We start from the raw sequence: 16,475 nt of genomic DNA, 5'->3' as shown, positions 1-16,475 counted from the left end.
GAGAGAGAACACGTGCACGAGAGACAGAGAGACAACGTGCCAGAGAGAGAGAGAGAGAACACGTGCGTGAGAGAGAGAACGAGAACACGTGCGCGAGAGAGATGGAGAACACGTGTGCAAGAGACAGAGAGAGAACACGCGCGCGAGAGCGAGAGAACATGTGCGCAAGAGAGAGAGATCACGTGTGTGAGAGAGAGAGAACACGCGCGCGAGAGAGAGAGAGAGAACACGTGCGCGAGAGAGAGCGAGCGAGAGAGAGAGAACATGTGCGCGAGAGAGAGAGAACACGTGCGTGAAAGAGAGAGAGAACACGCGCGCGAGAGAGAGAGAACACGCGCGCGAGAGAGAGAGAACACGTGCGCGAGAGAGAGAGAGAGGACACGTGCGCGAGAGAGGGCGAGAGAGAGAGAACACGTGTGCGAGAGAGAGAGAGACAGAGAGAGAACAAGTGCGCGAGAGAGAGAGAACACGTGCGCGAGAGAGAGAGAGAACACGTGCGCGAGAGAGAGAGAGAACACGTGCGCGAGAGAGAGAGAGAACATTTGCACGAGAGAGAGAGAAAGAACACGTGCGCGAGAGAGGGAGAACGAGAACACGTGCGCGAGAGAGAGAGAGAGAACACGTGCGCGAGAGAGAGAGAGAACACGTGCGCGAGAGAGAGAGAGAACACGTGCGTGAGAGAGGGAGAGAGAACGAGAACACATGCGCGAGAGAGAGAGAGAGAGAGAGAGAACGAGAGAGAGAACACGTGCGTGAGAGAGAGAGAGAGAACACGTGCGCGAGAGAGAGAGAAAACATGTGCGCAAGAGAGAGACACAACGAGAACATGGGCGCGAGAGAGAGAGAACACGTGCGCGAGAGAGAGAACATGTGCACGAGAGAGAGAGAAAGAACACGTGCGCGAGAGAGCCAGAGAGAACGAGAACACGTGCGCGAGAGAGAGAGAGAACACGTGCGCGAGAGAGAGAGAACACGTGCGCGAGAGAGAGAGAACACGTGCGTGAGAGAGGGAGAGAGAACGAGAACACGTGCGCGAGAGAGAGAGAGAGAGACAGAGAGAGAACACGTGCGCGAGAGAGAGCGAGAGAGAGAGAACACGTGCGCGAGAGAGAGAGAGAGAGAACACGTGCGCGAGAGAGAGAGAGAACACGTGCGCAAGAGAGAGAGAGAAAATGTGCGCGAGAGAGAAAGAACACGTGCGCGAGAGAGGGAGAGAGAACGAGAACACGTGCGCGCGAGAGAGAGAGAAAACGTGCGCGAGAGAGAGAGAACACGTGCGCGAGAGAGAGAGAACACGTGCGCAAGAGAGAGAGAACACGTGCGCAAGAGAGAGAGAGAATGTGTTCGTGAGAGAGAGAGAAAGAACACGTGCGCGAGAGAGGGAGAGAGAACGAGAACACGTGCACGAGAGAGAGAGAACACGTGCGCAAGAGAGAGAGAGACAGAACACGTGCGCGAGAGAGAGAGAACACGTGCGCAAGAGAGAGAGAGAAAGAACACGTGCACGAGAGAGGGAGAGAGAAGGAGAACACGTGCGCGAGAGAGAGAGAGAACACGTGCGCGAGAGAGAGAGAACACACGCGCGAGAGAGAGGATACGTGCATGAGTGAGAGAGGACACGTGTGCGAGAGAGAGGGAGAGAACACATGTGCGAGAGAGAGAGGGAGAGAACACATGCGCGAGAGACAGTACATGTGCGCGAGAGAGAACACGTGCGCTAGAGAGAGAGAGAACATGTGCGCGAGACAGAGAACACGTGCACGAGAGAGAGAGAGACAACGAGAACATGGGCGCGAGAGAGAGAGAACACGTGCGCGAGAGAGAGAGAGAACGAGAACACGTGCGCGAGAAAGAGAGAGAACACGTGTGCGAGAGAGAGAGAGAACACGTGCGCGAGAGAGAGAGAGAACACGTGCGCGAGAGAGAGAGAGAGAGGACACGTGCGCGAGAGAGAGAGAGAACACGTGTGCGAGAGAGAGAACACATGCGTGAGAGAGAGAGAGAACACGTGCGCGCCAGAGAGAGAGAGAACACGTGCGCGCCAGAGAGAGAGAGACAGAGAACACGTGCGTGAGAGAGAGAGAGAACACTAGCGCGTGAGAGAGAGAGAGAGAGAGAGAAAACACGTGCCTGAGAGAGAGAGAGAGAGAGAGAGAACACGTGCATGAGAGAGAGAGAGAGAGAGAGAACACGTGCGCGCGAGAGAGAGACAGAGACAGAGAACACGTGCGTGAGAGAGAGAGAGAGAACACTTGCGCGCGCGTGAGAGAGAGAGAGAGAGAGAAAACACGTGCCCGAGAGAGAGAGAGAGAGAGAGAACACATGCACGAGAGAAAGAGAGAGAGAACACGTGCGCGAGAGAGAGAGAGAATACGTGCATGACAGAGAGAGAACACGTGCACGAGAGAGAGAGAGAGAACACGTGCGCGCGAGAGAGAGAGAGAACACATGCGCGAGAAAGAGAAAAAGAGAGAGAGAGAGAGAGAGAGCATGTGCGCGTGGGAGAGAGAGGGGGACTGCGCGCGCGGGAGACAGAAAGGGGGAACGCGTGAGAGAGAGGGGGAACGCGCATGAGAGAGAGGGGAAACGCGCGTGAGAGAGAGGGGAAACGCGCGTGAGAGAGAGGGGGAGCGAGAGCGCTCAAGAGAAAGAGCACGCAAGAGCCAGCGAGAATGTGAGAGCGTGACAGAGAGTGTATGAGTGAGAGAGAATGAGTGTGAGCGCATGAGTGAGACAGAGAATGAGTGTGAGAGCACACGCTCACGCGAGAGAGAAAGAAAGAGACAGACAGAGAGAGAGAGAGAAGTGAATGTATCTGAATGCATGTGTGTGAAAACATGAGTCTCAGAGTGTATAGTGTGGCTTATCACCTGTAGTGCGATTATCATAAACCCAAGATCACAGTTAAAGCCAACAACCAGGATCTTGGGTTCATGTCGCACTGCGGGTGATACGCCACACTGTACACTCACTCTCTCTCTCACACACACACCCTCTCTTAGCCACATGCACACACAATCTCTCTCTCACATACACACACACACACACACACACCACACACACACACACACACACACACACACACACACACACACACACACACACACACACACACACACACTCTCACACATTCTCCATTCTCCCTCACGTACATGTGTGTGCACACACATGCAAATCTATGGGGTGAATTTGTATTTTCAGATGCATTCCATTTTGTTCAAAAAGCACACAATCTATAGTCAGTCAGTGCGGTGTTTCATAAATTACTACTTTATAAATAAAACCTGTCCGACACTAACAGATTCTAAACAAGGCCTCACGCCCAACATGCATTGTCCAACCTAAAACGTCATCTCTTCTATACCCTGATTAAACCTTTAGTTCTCTCAGGACCATGATGGGGATTTACATATATATAATATATATATATATATTAATCAATTAAAACATTCTAGCTGATTGACAGTTTAACAGCATCTTAGGTTTGCTCAGTGTGTTGTGACCCTTTGATCTTTTACTTATAAATTCTACAGTTGGTACAACCTCTCTCACGAACACTTGAAGAAGGAGCAAGACTCCAAAAGCTTCTGTTTTCAGATAAACCTGTTGGACTATAACCTGGTGTCGAGTGATTTCTTACTTTGTCAACGCCAGTCCAACACCGGCACCTCCACTTGTGATAGTGACAATTTAGCACTTGGATACCTGAAAGTTACCCAATACTTTACAGTTAAACCTCAATAAAACTGCTCAACTGCAAAATAGCATGGGCTTCTTCATTTTTGGTAGAGTTCTGAACAATATTAAATACTGTGGAATTGCTGAAAAACAATTTCATTAAGAAATAGGAGAAGGCATATGGCACCTCATGACTGAACACTGATATCAACTCCACTTTATCGCCCAACCAACATAACTTTTGATTTCATTGGATTCCAAAAATCAATCATGCCTTGAACATTGTCAATGAACAAGCATCCACAGATCTCAGATTATTACACTCCTGTCCTTCTAAAGGTTGTTGATGAGACACGTCAACAATTTGGAGTTTGTCACTCGAAACAAATGCAAAATTCAAGTTGGAGGCAATGTCAATACTCAAACATCCTCAAATGCCTATACTCCATTATTATCCTTGCCATTTTGTTCACTGAACTTCTTGGCCAAACCTTATTCATCCCCTGCTCTTTGTTCCACGCCTAATACTTCATCAATCCTATTCACCCATTATCACCCCTCGAAGTTGAGTTACCAGGGGCTTGTAACAAATTAGTTGTTTCACTTCTCCACTCACATCTACATTTGTTTCTCAAAAAGGTTTTGACTGCTTCCAACATTCAATTTACCAAATATTAAATTAAACAGATGAAAAACTGCCTACTAAATGTAACCTTCTCTATCTACAGATGTTAGAAATGAAAACATCTTACATTCAGCGTTTTCAAATACAGTAACAGCATTGCAGAGGCAGTTTACTTATCTTAGGGCATCCAAGTCCCACCTACTTCAGGAACATGTCTTAACAATCTGAACAGGTTCATGAGAAAATAACTGCAACATCGTCCAAATCTACTATCTCTACCAAGTAGAAGGGCAAAGGCAGGAAATGCATAGGAACACCATCACCAACAAGTTATCTTCCAAACCACACACCTTCCTGACTTAGACATAAATCACCATTCCTTTACTATTGTTGGGTTTAAAACCTGAAACTTTGTGGCAGTACCCAGACCCAAGGATTGCAGTGGTGTAAGAGGCAGCTTACCACTGCCTTCTCTGGGGCAATTATGGGCAATAAATGTTGGTCCAGCCAGTGATACCCACATCCCATGAAAGAACAAAAAGATTATTTTTAGCACTCAACAAGATTCAAACAGCATAAAGACTTAACTTCAAAATTCAAGTGGCATTTTTTCGACTTCTCTCTCCACTGTATACTACACAAATAATACCTCCTAGATCCAAGCTGAAATTCCCTGGCTCCATCCACTTTTCAGCTTAACATACTTAGCTTTACAGGACACAAACAGAGACCTACAGGTATTTAGTCAGTATACTAAAATTCTTTATTCAGTCCATTATAAGAAAAAAAGGACTTAGGTGCAGACAATTTTTGAGCATGATATAGAACTCTTATGGAATTAATTGGCACAGCATTAATTTTTGATCTCCAGGAGAAACACACAGTAGCCAGTAGTGCGCAGCAAAACAAAGTACACAGATTCTGAAACTTTTGGCAGGGAGTCTTTTGGTGCCTTGTGTACCTTTGTCTCCATAAAAGTGTCTAGTAAAAGCTAGCAAATGATCTTCACCATGAGGTAAACTAAAAACAAGCTAAAGAAGTGGGGAAGGGTGGCTGACCACTGTAATATTTCGGGTATCTGCTCCGTATTCGTTGCTTAGAAAAATGAAGTGAGTGACTGAAAAAGGGTAAACAACTAGACAATTGAAATAAAATATACGAATGTGTGCTTGGAGACAGAGGGTCAAGACTGGCAAAGATGGAAGAAGGCTGCGTTTCCTGGCTTCAATGTAGAATGTGGCTATCATTGTATTGTCTGTTTTCTTTATATCATGAAATTTATGTTACATGGCACTCTGTGGGAACAGATGGCAAATAAAAATGGTGGTATCAGAGGTATTGCAAAAACAACAGTAGGAGATGTGGGCAAAATGTGCGCTGACTTACATAGGGATGCTTCTGAATTTCATTAAAAAAAACTTGTGATTGTAAACAAAGATGCCTTTTATAAAGCATAGTAGAGGAAGCAATAATTAAATTGCTATTGATAACAGAAGTAATGGGTGACATGAAAACAGATATTGCTCTACATTTGTGACATTGAGTTACTCTTCTACAGCACTTACTGGCTGCTTGGTGTGTTACATTTTTATGAACAGCTCAGGCAAGGCATTACTGCCTAAAGAAAGAGAAAAAGGTACAAACCGGGAAAAGATAAATAAATAGTTTTAAAACTGGAATATCACCCTCATTGATACTTCCAGAGTAGTCAAAATGTTTGAAGTTCAGACAGTTTGGGACCACTGGAGGGGGAACTCTGATTCCATTTGGTACAGCATTCCAGTTGCTATGGTACCAGATAACACAAATGTAACTGGAAAAATTGAAAAGTAATTTATAATTTAAATAATTCATTTAAAAGCATAATAACAAGATGCAAAAATTTGGGGAAAGGAAGGGCGTTCAGACATGATAAATACAGCCCACGACGCAACTGTTAATTCATTAACTTTTGGAAAAGTTTTTTTGTTTTGTCAATCTGAGTGAAGATTTCTATTGGAAAACTACTAAAAGATGCAAATGGTCTGTCGCCATTTACAAAATATTGGAAAATCTTTAAATCCATCCCTGTTCATTGCAAATACCCATCAAGGTAAAGAACCTAGGAATCTTAAATTGAAAATGTTGTGCTTTCACATGAAGGATAACATGTACAGATTAAGCCATAAGTCTTTTCTGTTTTGTTATTTCTATATAACCGATTGACCTTTTTTGTTATAATAGGATATTAAATTATTTAATTGACAAAGAGAAGACAGTTTAGTTAAACTTAATGAGATTTCGTGCTCAGAACAGCCAGTTAACAATTACAAAAACTTAAATGAGGTTAAACACTTTGCAATGCAAAGACAGTGGTACCTACATCAGTAAACCCAAAATTAGATTCACTTGAGGATTCACTGATAATTATGTCAGACCAGCCGACGCATTGGAATATTTTCCAACTATGCCCAAAAAAACCACCTTCTTTCTGTGCAATGCTAAATTAGAAACTCAAAACGTCACATAACAAGTCAATATATTTGCTATGTGACTAAGATATCGCTTGCTTTCTTCCACCTGTACTGATCTACAGAGTAACTGTGGTGGATAGTTCCTGTGTATCAGCAATTATATGTGCCTGCTTTTCATCAAGGTAAACCAAAGCTATTCTAACTAAATTATACACAGTTTATGCTTGACTAACTATTAAAAACTACAAATATAAAGATCTTACAAAATTACCTTGAGTCTGAACCAGATGAAGAAGCTTGGCAGTGACATGACGGCCATTTTCCACATCTTGCAATGTTGATTCCAAATTGATCTTCTCCAGCTGGCCAAGCAGACCCAGGATACGGGTGTTCCTGAGAGTAATTCAAAATATATAACTGAAAATTACCAAAAATATGTTGCATTCTACAGTCCTCAAACTTCATTCAGATAGCTGAAATTCTATCTCATTTACTTTAAGAAAATTAAAAGGCAACACAAACTCAAATAATGGGCCCTACTTTATCTGTGCAAAACATTTGATTTGCATCATTAAGCTGCTACCAGGAGATTTTGTTTTAAAACTGTATATGTTTTTGAAGTTTGCTAACAGTTTTCAGTTGCAGAATCCATGTGCAAAACATCACGTGGATTCTCTTTCATAAATAAACTAAGAGCAACAGTGGGCAATTCAGCGGCTCAAGCATGGTCAGTTATATGATATAATCATGGCTAATCTCTTCTTGACCTTGACTCCACTCTCCTGCCCACTTTCCCTAATGCTTCAACCCATTACTAATTAAAAATCTGTCAACGTACCCCTGAAATTTACTCAACACCCCAGTGTCGTGGATTCCTCAGATTTACAAGGCTTGGAGGTAAGTAATTTCTCCTCATCTCAGTTTTAAATCTACTTTCTCTTATCATAAAATTTTGACCTCTCATTCTAGATTGCCAGGGTGAGAAATCACCCTCTCCATGTCTCCTTTGTCAATCCCTTTTAACATTTTTTATGTACCTCAATTAGATTTCCTCTCACTCTTCTAACCTCCACAGAGTGAAGACCTAAACTGCTCAATCTCTCTTCTGGGACAATAGAGGATCTCTGGAATCAATCTAGTGAATCTTCTCTAAACTGCCTCCAATGCAATTACATCCCTCCTCAGGTAAGGGGGCCAAAACTGTACACAATACTCCAGTGCAGTGTCACTCATGCCTTGTACAGTTGAAGCAACACTTCCCTGCTTTTATACTCTGCTTTCAGCAACAAGCGCCAAAATTCTATTTGCCTTCCTTATTATCTACTTTACCTGCATACTAGTTTTCTGCGATTCATATGAAGGACACCCAGATCCCTCTGTACTTAAATACTAAAAAGTTACCTTTCCAAACTTCCAAACAAAATGGATAACCTCACACTTTCCACTTTAAACTTGACCCGCCAAGTTTCAGCCCATTCATCTAACCAATCCATTTCCATTTGTAAATTTCTTACTTCTTCATTGCAATTTACTCTCCCACCGATTTTAATGTACTCTGCAAATTTGGCTGCAGTACCTTCTGTTTCTGTAATCAAACCATTAATAGAAATTGTAAACTATTGAGGCCTGAGGACTGAACCCTGTGGCACTCCACTAGTTATATTTTGCCAAATACTGAACGATCCATTTATCCCAAAACTGATTTCTGTCAGTTAACCAATCCTCTATCCAAGTTAATAAATTATCCCTAACCCCATGTGATCTTACTTTGTGTATAAACCTTTTGTGCAGCAACTTATAAAAGCCTTCTGGAAATCCTGATATATTACATTTAGAGAGCTCTCATTATCCATTTTGCTTACTGCATCTTCAAAAGAAGTCTAGCAAATTAGTCAAACATGATTTGCCCTTCATAAAATCATGCCGACTCTAATGTGTTGTATTTTGACTTTCTAAATGTCCTGTTATTACTTCCTTAATAATAAATTCTAACAATTTCTCAATGGCACATGTTAAACGGACAGGTCTGTAGATTTCTATTTTATGCCTTGCTCCCTTTTTCAATAAAGGTGTTATATGAGCATTTTTCCAATCCACTAGAACATTTCCTGCATCCAGGGATGGATCCACTATCTCTGCTGCCACTTCCTTTAAGACTCTAGAATGTAGGCCATCAGGCCATGGTGACTTGTTTGTCTGTATACCATGGCAACATAAATTCAGAACCTTTTAGACTTTTATGCTTATAAAACATAGTATTTATTTGCAATTTTTACTGTACATCTCATCATGTCCGGGGCTCTCATCCTCCATTATCCGACAGTATTGTTTTTATCCAATTACACGGGAATCAGTAACTGGTTGTTTCCTAAAACAAACAGATGACTAAGCAAGAGTAATCGACACATTATATTTATGTAAAATAGCAAACACCAATGGAAATTAATGCCACGACTCTGTCGTTGTGACATCATAAAGGGGCAGTCGCATCACAAAGCACCTTCAGCTGTTTATTTTCGGTTATAAGAAAATAATTTCAGTTTCTAGTTTGGTTCCTTAAGTCTGCTGCATATAAAAAATAAAACGGTCATGAGGAGTAATCATCTGAGACTGGTGCGGTAGTATCATGGAAATTTTCTTGAATTATTTCAAGAGATTAAACAAGCAGTTTAGAGTTGATATCAAAGTTACTTGATGGATTAAATAAGTTAGGGAGAATCACTGGATGGGGTTGGTCTAATGAACATTTTCTTCCTGTATACGACGCTCTGTTCACATGAAGTTGTCCAGGTGCCTCGCAGATGATTTTTGTCATTTTGACTTTTTAAAAATTATTAGAACACAAAAACATAACAAATAGGAAGTGTAGTGGGCCATTTGACTCAGTGGTCCTCATAATTAATCAAGATCATGGCGAGGTTTTTGCCCCACGATGCCACTTTGATGCTGAAATTCCCTTGGCATAAAAATCTATTGGCCCCTGTCATGTATATCATTGTCATCAGCAATCACGTGCTAATGAGTATGACTGCCCACTTAGGAAATTCAGTGTCACTGACATGGGTTCTGTGCATCCATGCCAAAGAGCTAGATCCTAGAGCCACATCTCCGACCATACGTTTGGCTGGTGCTTCCAAAAGTCAAAGGTGGACCTCGGTCTTGAGGCATATTCTAGGTTCCAAGATTGAGTTTGATTTTGGTTTTCAGACTGCAGGTAGAAGAGCTTGGTAAATACAGTTTCCTAGGCAGGTCAGTGACGGAACAGACTATTTTTAGGGCACATGTTCTGAACCATGTTCTCCACGAAGGGTGAGCAACGTGGATCATGAAGAGGGCTGTTCAGTCATGAAGAAAGATGCCAAAACGCTCTCCTGTTCTTATTCTAACAATAAAACACTGCATCAAACTTCACTGCTGACAAGCCATTCCAAAGCTAACGACTTTCAGATCTCACAATTGTGGGCAACTGGAGATGGGCAATAAATCCTGTCCTAGTCAATGGCACTGACCCACACAAAGGAATTTTTTTAAAAATCACTCACCCTGGCGCAGGTTTACTGGTTTCTGCTTACGGTGTCTAGGGAAAAAAGGTTCACTGCTGGCTCACCTGAATAACTTCTGAACCCAACACTCTCACCACTACTCTAATGGCCAGACCCTTGCCCCCATCCAGTAGTGGACCAATCAGCAGCAGAAATATAGAGAAATGTCTCCAACGTGGAGGAACAGTGTCTTGCAAAATTGTGACACTTGACATTTTTTTGCAAGGTTTGTCAAGCCACAAAGGTGTCTTTGTGGACCACGCTGTAGCCTGTGGATAACCTGTTGGACAAGCCCTTTTATTCAATTCATTCTGAAACAATTAATCCACAGCAACACTTTCCGATGCTTGCTTTTTGTTCTTAACTTCACCCAAGACAATTCTACTGGTTTTATTTTCTGAGCTATGGCCCTTACCCTTCACTGATTTTATCCCATCTTTCATTTTCAAGGCATTGCCTCCTTTTTCCATTTAGTCCATTTCTTTTAATAGTTAGGTATCCTGGAATACTTAATTCATAATGAAATAACTCCACAGAGGCCAGTAGTCCGTCACCAAGTCACCCTTTATTTACACATGGAGAATCCTTGACATTGATCTAGCTCCCTCAGAGTGAACAGGATATCTGACACTCCTGCTCATTTCTTTTCCCCACTACAGCAGTGCCAACTCCAAGAGTGAACAGAACACCTGGTACTCATGTTTTTTTTTAATAAATTCCCCCACGCTACCATTGCGCCAAAAGAGGGGCCCAGCACTACTGCTTATATTTTCCCCATATCACTTGTGGCTGTGTGGTCTTATTTGGTGACATAACAAAAAAGATATCATTCTGCAAAGACTTTGTTGTATATTTTCCACCACTAGGAAAATACCATGTGGCAAGTGAAACATTAACAAGCAAAGCCTGATAAGGGCAATGTTTAGGTCAGAAGTGATTTTTTTTGGACGGGGTGTAGGGAGAGAAAGAGGAGACTAAATAAATCAATGTAGAGTTGGAGGAGGGACACTATCCGTCAGCTCAGGCTCCTTGATTGCAGCTGTTAATCTGGTCCAAAGAGGGAACTCATATTCGATGAGGTCCATCTGGCTAACCCTGTTACAATCACTACATCCTTCAACCTCTGAGTTCAAGCTCATAAACCAGATTTTTCGTATCTTCTCCTAGGGCGTTTTAGCACGGGGTCAAGTTTCTCCAACTCTGCCTCCAGTATGGGCAGCATGTACCATACAGTAGCTCACCTCTTGCACACGGAGCATCTCGGAAGAAATTCATTCTCTTCTACAGGCAAAGAAGTTGTCGAGATGATGACATCCACTTCGCCCATCTCAGATTTGGAGGCATCCTCAATGCTTGAAAAAACCCACCGGTTCTGGAACAGTCAGAAAGGCTTTCAAGGAGCCAGGCACATTTTGTTCCTGCACCGTTTGTAAGTTTGCTGCTTTCATATGGTCCACGTGCTCATTCAGGATCGTTGCACCGACCTGAGCTTTAAACATCACTGGAAGTGACCTCGTGTTTCTGACAAAGAGTCTAGGCCAGAAACGTCAGTTTTCCCGCTCCTATGATGCTGCTTGGCCTGCTGTGTTCATCCAGCTCCACATCTTGTTATCGCATGTCAACCATGCCTCTTACCCATGCAGGGCCTCTACCATGGTCCCCTATAATTGCATGAGGAGTAATCCTATAATCAAATAGGATCTAAGACTGTTTGATATTGAGTGAAGGAGTAAGTTGTTTATTTAAGCCTGCCTTCAGAGTTTGGTCTGCTCTTTCTGCCAGACCATTGGATGATGGACGGCATGGGGCTGTCCTTATATGTCGAATACCATTTATCTTTAGCGAATACTCAAATTCCCTGCTGATGAACAATGGCCCATTATCCAACACATCCAGGGGTCCATGTATTCCTAAAGATGCACGCAATTTTTCTGTTATCATCCCCGTGTTTGACAAATGAATTCTATGCAAGTTCAGCGACTTTGAGTGAGCATTCACAATGATTAAAGGACATTCCGCCTATGACAGAACTGGCTTAGTCAACTCCCATGAATGTCAGGGAGCTACTGGTGGAAATTTTTGACCTCGTTGGCCCTCTGGGCACTGCCCCACCAATGCAGCTCGCCAGGAAACCACTGGATGGCCCTGGTGATGTTCAGCCAGTATCTGGCGGTGACCTTCACTTGGGACAATCACTTTTGGTCTCCATAATAATATGCTATCCTCTACTGTGATTTGGTTTCTCGGAGTGCAAAAAGATTTCAATTCTGGTTGTGACAGGCCTTCAGTTTGCCCCATCACAAGCAGCTGTTTAAGTTTTGCCAGGACTAGGTTTTTCTGCATCCAAAGTCTGATATTGTCAGCTGTGACTGGAAATATGTCCAGAAATGGAAAACCATTATGGATTCTTCCAGCAGGAGGCAGCTCAATGCACCAGCATTTGCTACTTGGCCTCCAGGACCATGTTTCCAATTTGTAATTATGTGCACTTATTACAGCCCACTGCTGACTTCAGTCTGAAGCTATGGTAGAACCGCCTTATCTTCTTCAAGTAGCCCTAAAAGAGCTTTACAGTCAATTATTGTTACAAATTTACATCTGTGAAGACACTGGTAGAGCTTCCTGACTCCAAATATGACCATTAAACCTTCTTTCTTTATCTGGCTGTATTTATGCTCTGCATTAGCCAAAGTGCTGGCAACATACACTATTAGGCATTCCTCTCCATCGGGCCACCTATGAGCAGCTAATAGTGTCCCAATGCCATGCAGGGAGGCATCACGTCAATACCAGATCTCACTGGAGATCGTACTGTGCCAACATCTTACATAATAAGTTATTTCTTCACTTCCCTGAAAGCAATGGCGTGGCTATTCCACCATTTCCAAGGTTGACCCTTTTTTAAGAGTTCATGGAAAGGCGCCAGGATGGAGGCCAGGTTATGTATGAACTTTCCATAATAATTCACCAGCCCAAGACCAGACCTAAGCTCTGGTAAAACGTGGGAACTTTTGGTTGCCCCATTCTATTGACACTGTAGCCCAAGAAGGTCACTTAGGATTTCTGGAACACACGTTTTCCCCTTTGAAGGTATTTGTCCGTCTGAGAGAAACGTCTAAGCACTGTGTCCAAGTTCCATAACTACTCCCTATTGGTCTTCTCTGTTATTAGCACGTCATCTGGATAAATGGTGACCTGAAGTAGACTTTATAAAATGTTCTCCACAGTCTGCTGTAAAATTGCACAGGCTGACAATACCCCAAATGGCAGTCCAGTATTTTGGAACAAACCCTAATGGGTATTAATTGTAACACACTTCTGCATATCTTCATCTAATCACAATTGAAAATACCCATGGCTCATGTCTGGCTTTGTGGAGGACAGCCCCTGGCAGCTTTATGTTTAAATCCTCTAAGTGAGGGATTGAGTATTTATCCGGCTGCAAGAAGTGATTTACTGTTTGTTAAAAAGCCCCACAAAAGGCAAACCGCTGCAGTGGGCTTCACAATTGCCAAGGTTGGTGCTGCCCACTGTGCAAATGGTTTGATGACTCCTTCATTTTCTAGCCTCCCGATTTCTGCTTCTACTTTTGCACGTAGGCAAATGGCACCGGGCGGGCCTTGCAGAATCGTGGAATTGCTTCCTGGTCAACATGCAAGTTAACCTCAGCTCCTTAGGCCTTCCTGAAAAATTTCCAGGTATTTAATTAGGACTTCACTCAGGCAGCTATTTTCTAAAAGAAAAATGTTGAGCCAATCTGGGTGAATCTTTCTCAACCGATTTCACCTCAACATGTTTTGGCCCAAGCCTTTTACTACAATCAGTGGTAACTGAACCTTCTCATAGGAGACCAGAACTGAAACTGTATTCTTGTTCTGTAAAGGTTCCCCGTTATAGGTTCTCAGTCCAGCAGAAGTCTTACGCAAACTTAAGTGTTGAAGTCTAGAGCAAATTTTGGTAAAGATTGGTTACGCGATCAGTTACGTGATCGGTATTGACCTCCATTAGAACCTGGTGACAGTTTAATCAGATGTTTATTTTCATTGGTACTGATTTGGATGTTGCTGAGCAATTTAGCTGTTCCAAACAGACATAGGTGAGCTTTCCAGGGTGTGCACTGTCCTGGGTACCAACCTATGTGTTCTCTTACTCAGTTTAGATCCAATGGAATTCTTCAGCTGCCTCAAGACCACATAGTGGCAGCAATTACTATGGCTTGCTGGTCCGGACCTTGAACAGATGTTAACTGTTTGGCCAAGGCTTGGCTTTGATTTGGGGTTTTGCTGTGGGCAGACCTAGAATCCCCCTTTTTAGGATGTGTCCTAAGTGAGAATATGCAATTGCTTTCACTCATTTGGTATTCCCCAAGCTCTGTCAGACTGGCGAGGGCGTCCACTTTCAATCAGAATAGCCTGCAATTCTTATGGTCCATTTGCCACATTATCCAATGATAAATTCAGTTACAGTGCCTGTTTGAAGTCCAGTTGGGCTTGTGCATAGTTACATTATTAATCCCATCACCAAATGGTCTCTCAGCATCTCATTAAGAGTTAAACCAAGATCATCAAGGACTGTCGCTGCTAGTCATCATAACCTACTGAAAAAATCCCAATATAAATTCCCCTGGTTCTCAAGTTGCTGGGTAAAACCAATTGCGTCTCAGAATTAGTGGTTTAGGGATCTCAATATTCCCTAACTAAATCTGTCAACTTTTGAAGGGTCTTAGTATATGATGCCTCAGAGAAAGTTATGGTCCTAGTCACCGAGAAAGCTGCAAGTCCACAATTTGTAGGGAGAATTATTTGTTGCTTTTCATCTACCCAATATCTTTTGCCTGGAAAAAGTACCACAATCTTTTGACATACTGGGCCCAGTCTTTGAAGGCAGGATCAAATAGATCAAGCATGATACCAGAAGTACTTATCCAAACTTAAAGACAGCTGTTGCAAGCAAATTTCTTCAGGACTGTGCTTTTCTCTCATCTCTACTGAATAACTTCAGAGAAGCCAGTGTCCCATCACCAAGTCACTCTCCATTTACATTTAGGGAGTCTGTAACACTGATCCAGCTCCTTCGGAATCTTATCTTAGCTAGGGCTCCCTGATTGGAGCAGATTGATAGCCACAATCAGGGAATTCATATCCTTTGAGGTTTTCCTGGCTGCCCTTGTTACAATCACTATACACAACACTAGCCATTTCACAACTGCATCTTTGGAATGGTCACTAGCAAATTCATTTCAATCTTTGCCATTAGTTCATGTAATTAGTTGTGAATGCTTCATGCATTTGAATTGAGGATCCTTAACACTACCTTCTTTTCTAACTTTTCTTAGCATTACTTTAGGCAGTAAAGCCTTATTACATTTGTTAATCTCACATTCCCTTCAAGAATTACTTTATTTTTACCCAAAATCCTGCTTTCATCTTGTGCCTTATCAGTTTCCTTACTGTCTTTCAATTTACACTTTCCTAAATCTTTGTACAATCATCATTTACTAATTTAAAATCCTATCTACTACCTTTAGCATTCAATTTCCTATGACATAAGACGCAGAAAGATTTAAACTGAACTGGTCCCAGTGGAAATATTTCTCTTTCCCTTAAATAGGGACCAGCATCGCGTGACGCAAAGATTGTGTCTCCCTCACCACTTCCTCAGCCACTTATTTAACCTGCTATTTTGTCCATTTTTCTATAACTTTAGAGTCCCTGCATTTTAATCTGCACTTTAACTCATGCAAGTTTGCCTGCAGAACCTAAATCATTCGAGTGAAAGTGTATAAAATTGTCAGGAGACGTTCATTACATTTTATGGACTCATTATATTACAAATGCAAACCTGTTGAATTTGCAACACATGCAGCAACAAACATATACATATTATTTCATGATTCAAGATAAAATGGTTCCTTCAAATTCTAGACCAATTAGAGGGCACTAGGAAAGTATACTTCTTATATGTTACAGCAGTAGTTACACAGATATACATTGCAGATTTGATCAGACTTCCAAATTCCAACTGTTGGGTAAGAGTTTGAGGAAAATTGAGCAATAAATATGTAGAGAGATCTCAGATGAATGTATTAATAATAAAGTTCTGTAATAGTAGCTGATTTTAATTTTCCAAACACTGATTCGGACTACCACACTGTTAAAGGTTTGGATAGTGAAGAGC

At 42.5% G+C, this 16,475-nt stretch overlaps 1 protein-coding gene across 1 annotated transcript in view; it reads right to left on the bottom strand.

The window, feature by feature from the left end:
• Nucleotides 1–16,475, bottom strand: part of agtpbp1 (ATP/GTP binding carboxypeptidase 1) — a 289,350-nt gene that overhangs the window by 189,367 nt on the left and 83,508 nt on the right. Inside the window, exon 4 of the mRNA XM_059644629.1 lies at nucleotides 7,028–7,149. Coding sequence (XP_059500612.1) covers nucleotides 7,028–7,149 — 122 coding nt within the window. The remainder of the gene's footprint in view (nucleotides 1–7,027; nucleotides 7,150–16,475) is intronic.

Source organism: Stegostoma tigrinum, chromosome 3, assembly GCF_030684315.1.
Source record: "Stegostoma tigrinum isolate sSteTig4 chromosome 3, sSteTig4.hap1, whole genome shotgun sequence".
Taxonomy (NCBI): domain Eukaryota; kingdom Metazoa; phylum Chordata; class Chondrichthyes; order Orectolobiformes; family Stegostomatidae; genus Stegostoma; species Stegostoma tigrinum.
The sequence above is the reverse complement of the archived record's forward strand: the minus strand, read 5'-3'. Positions and strand labels throughout refer to the sequence as shown.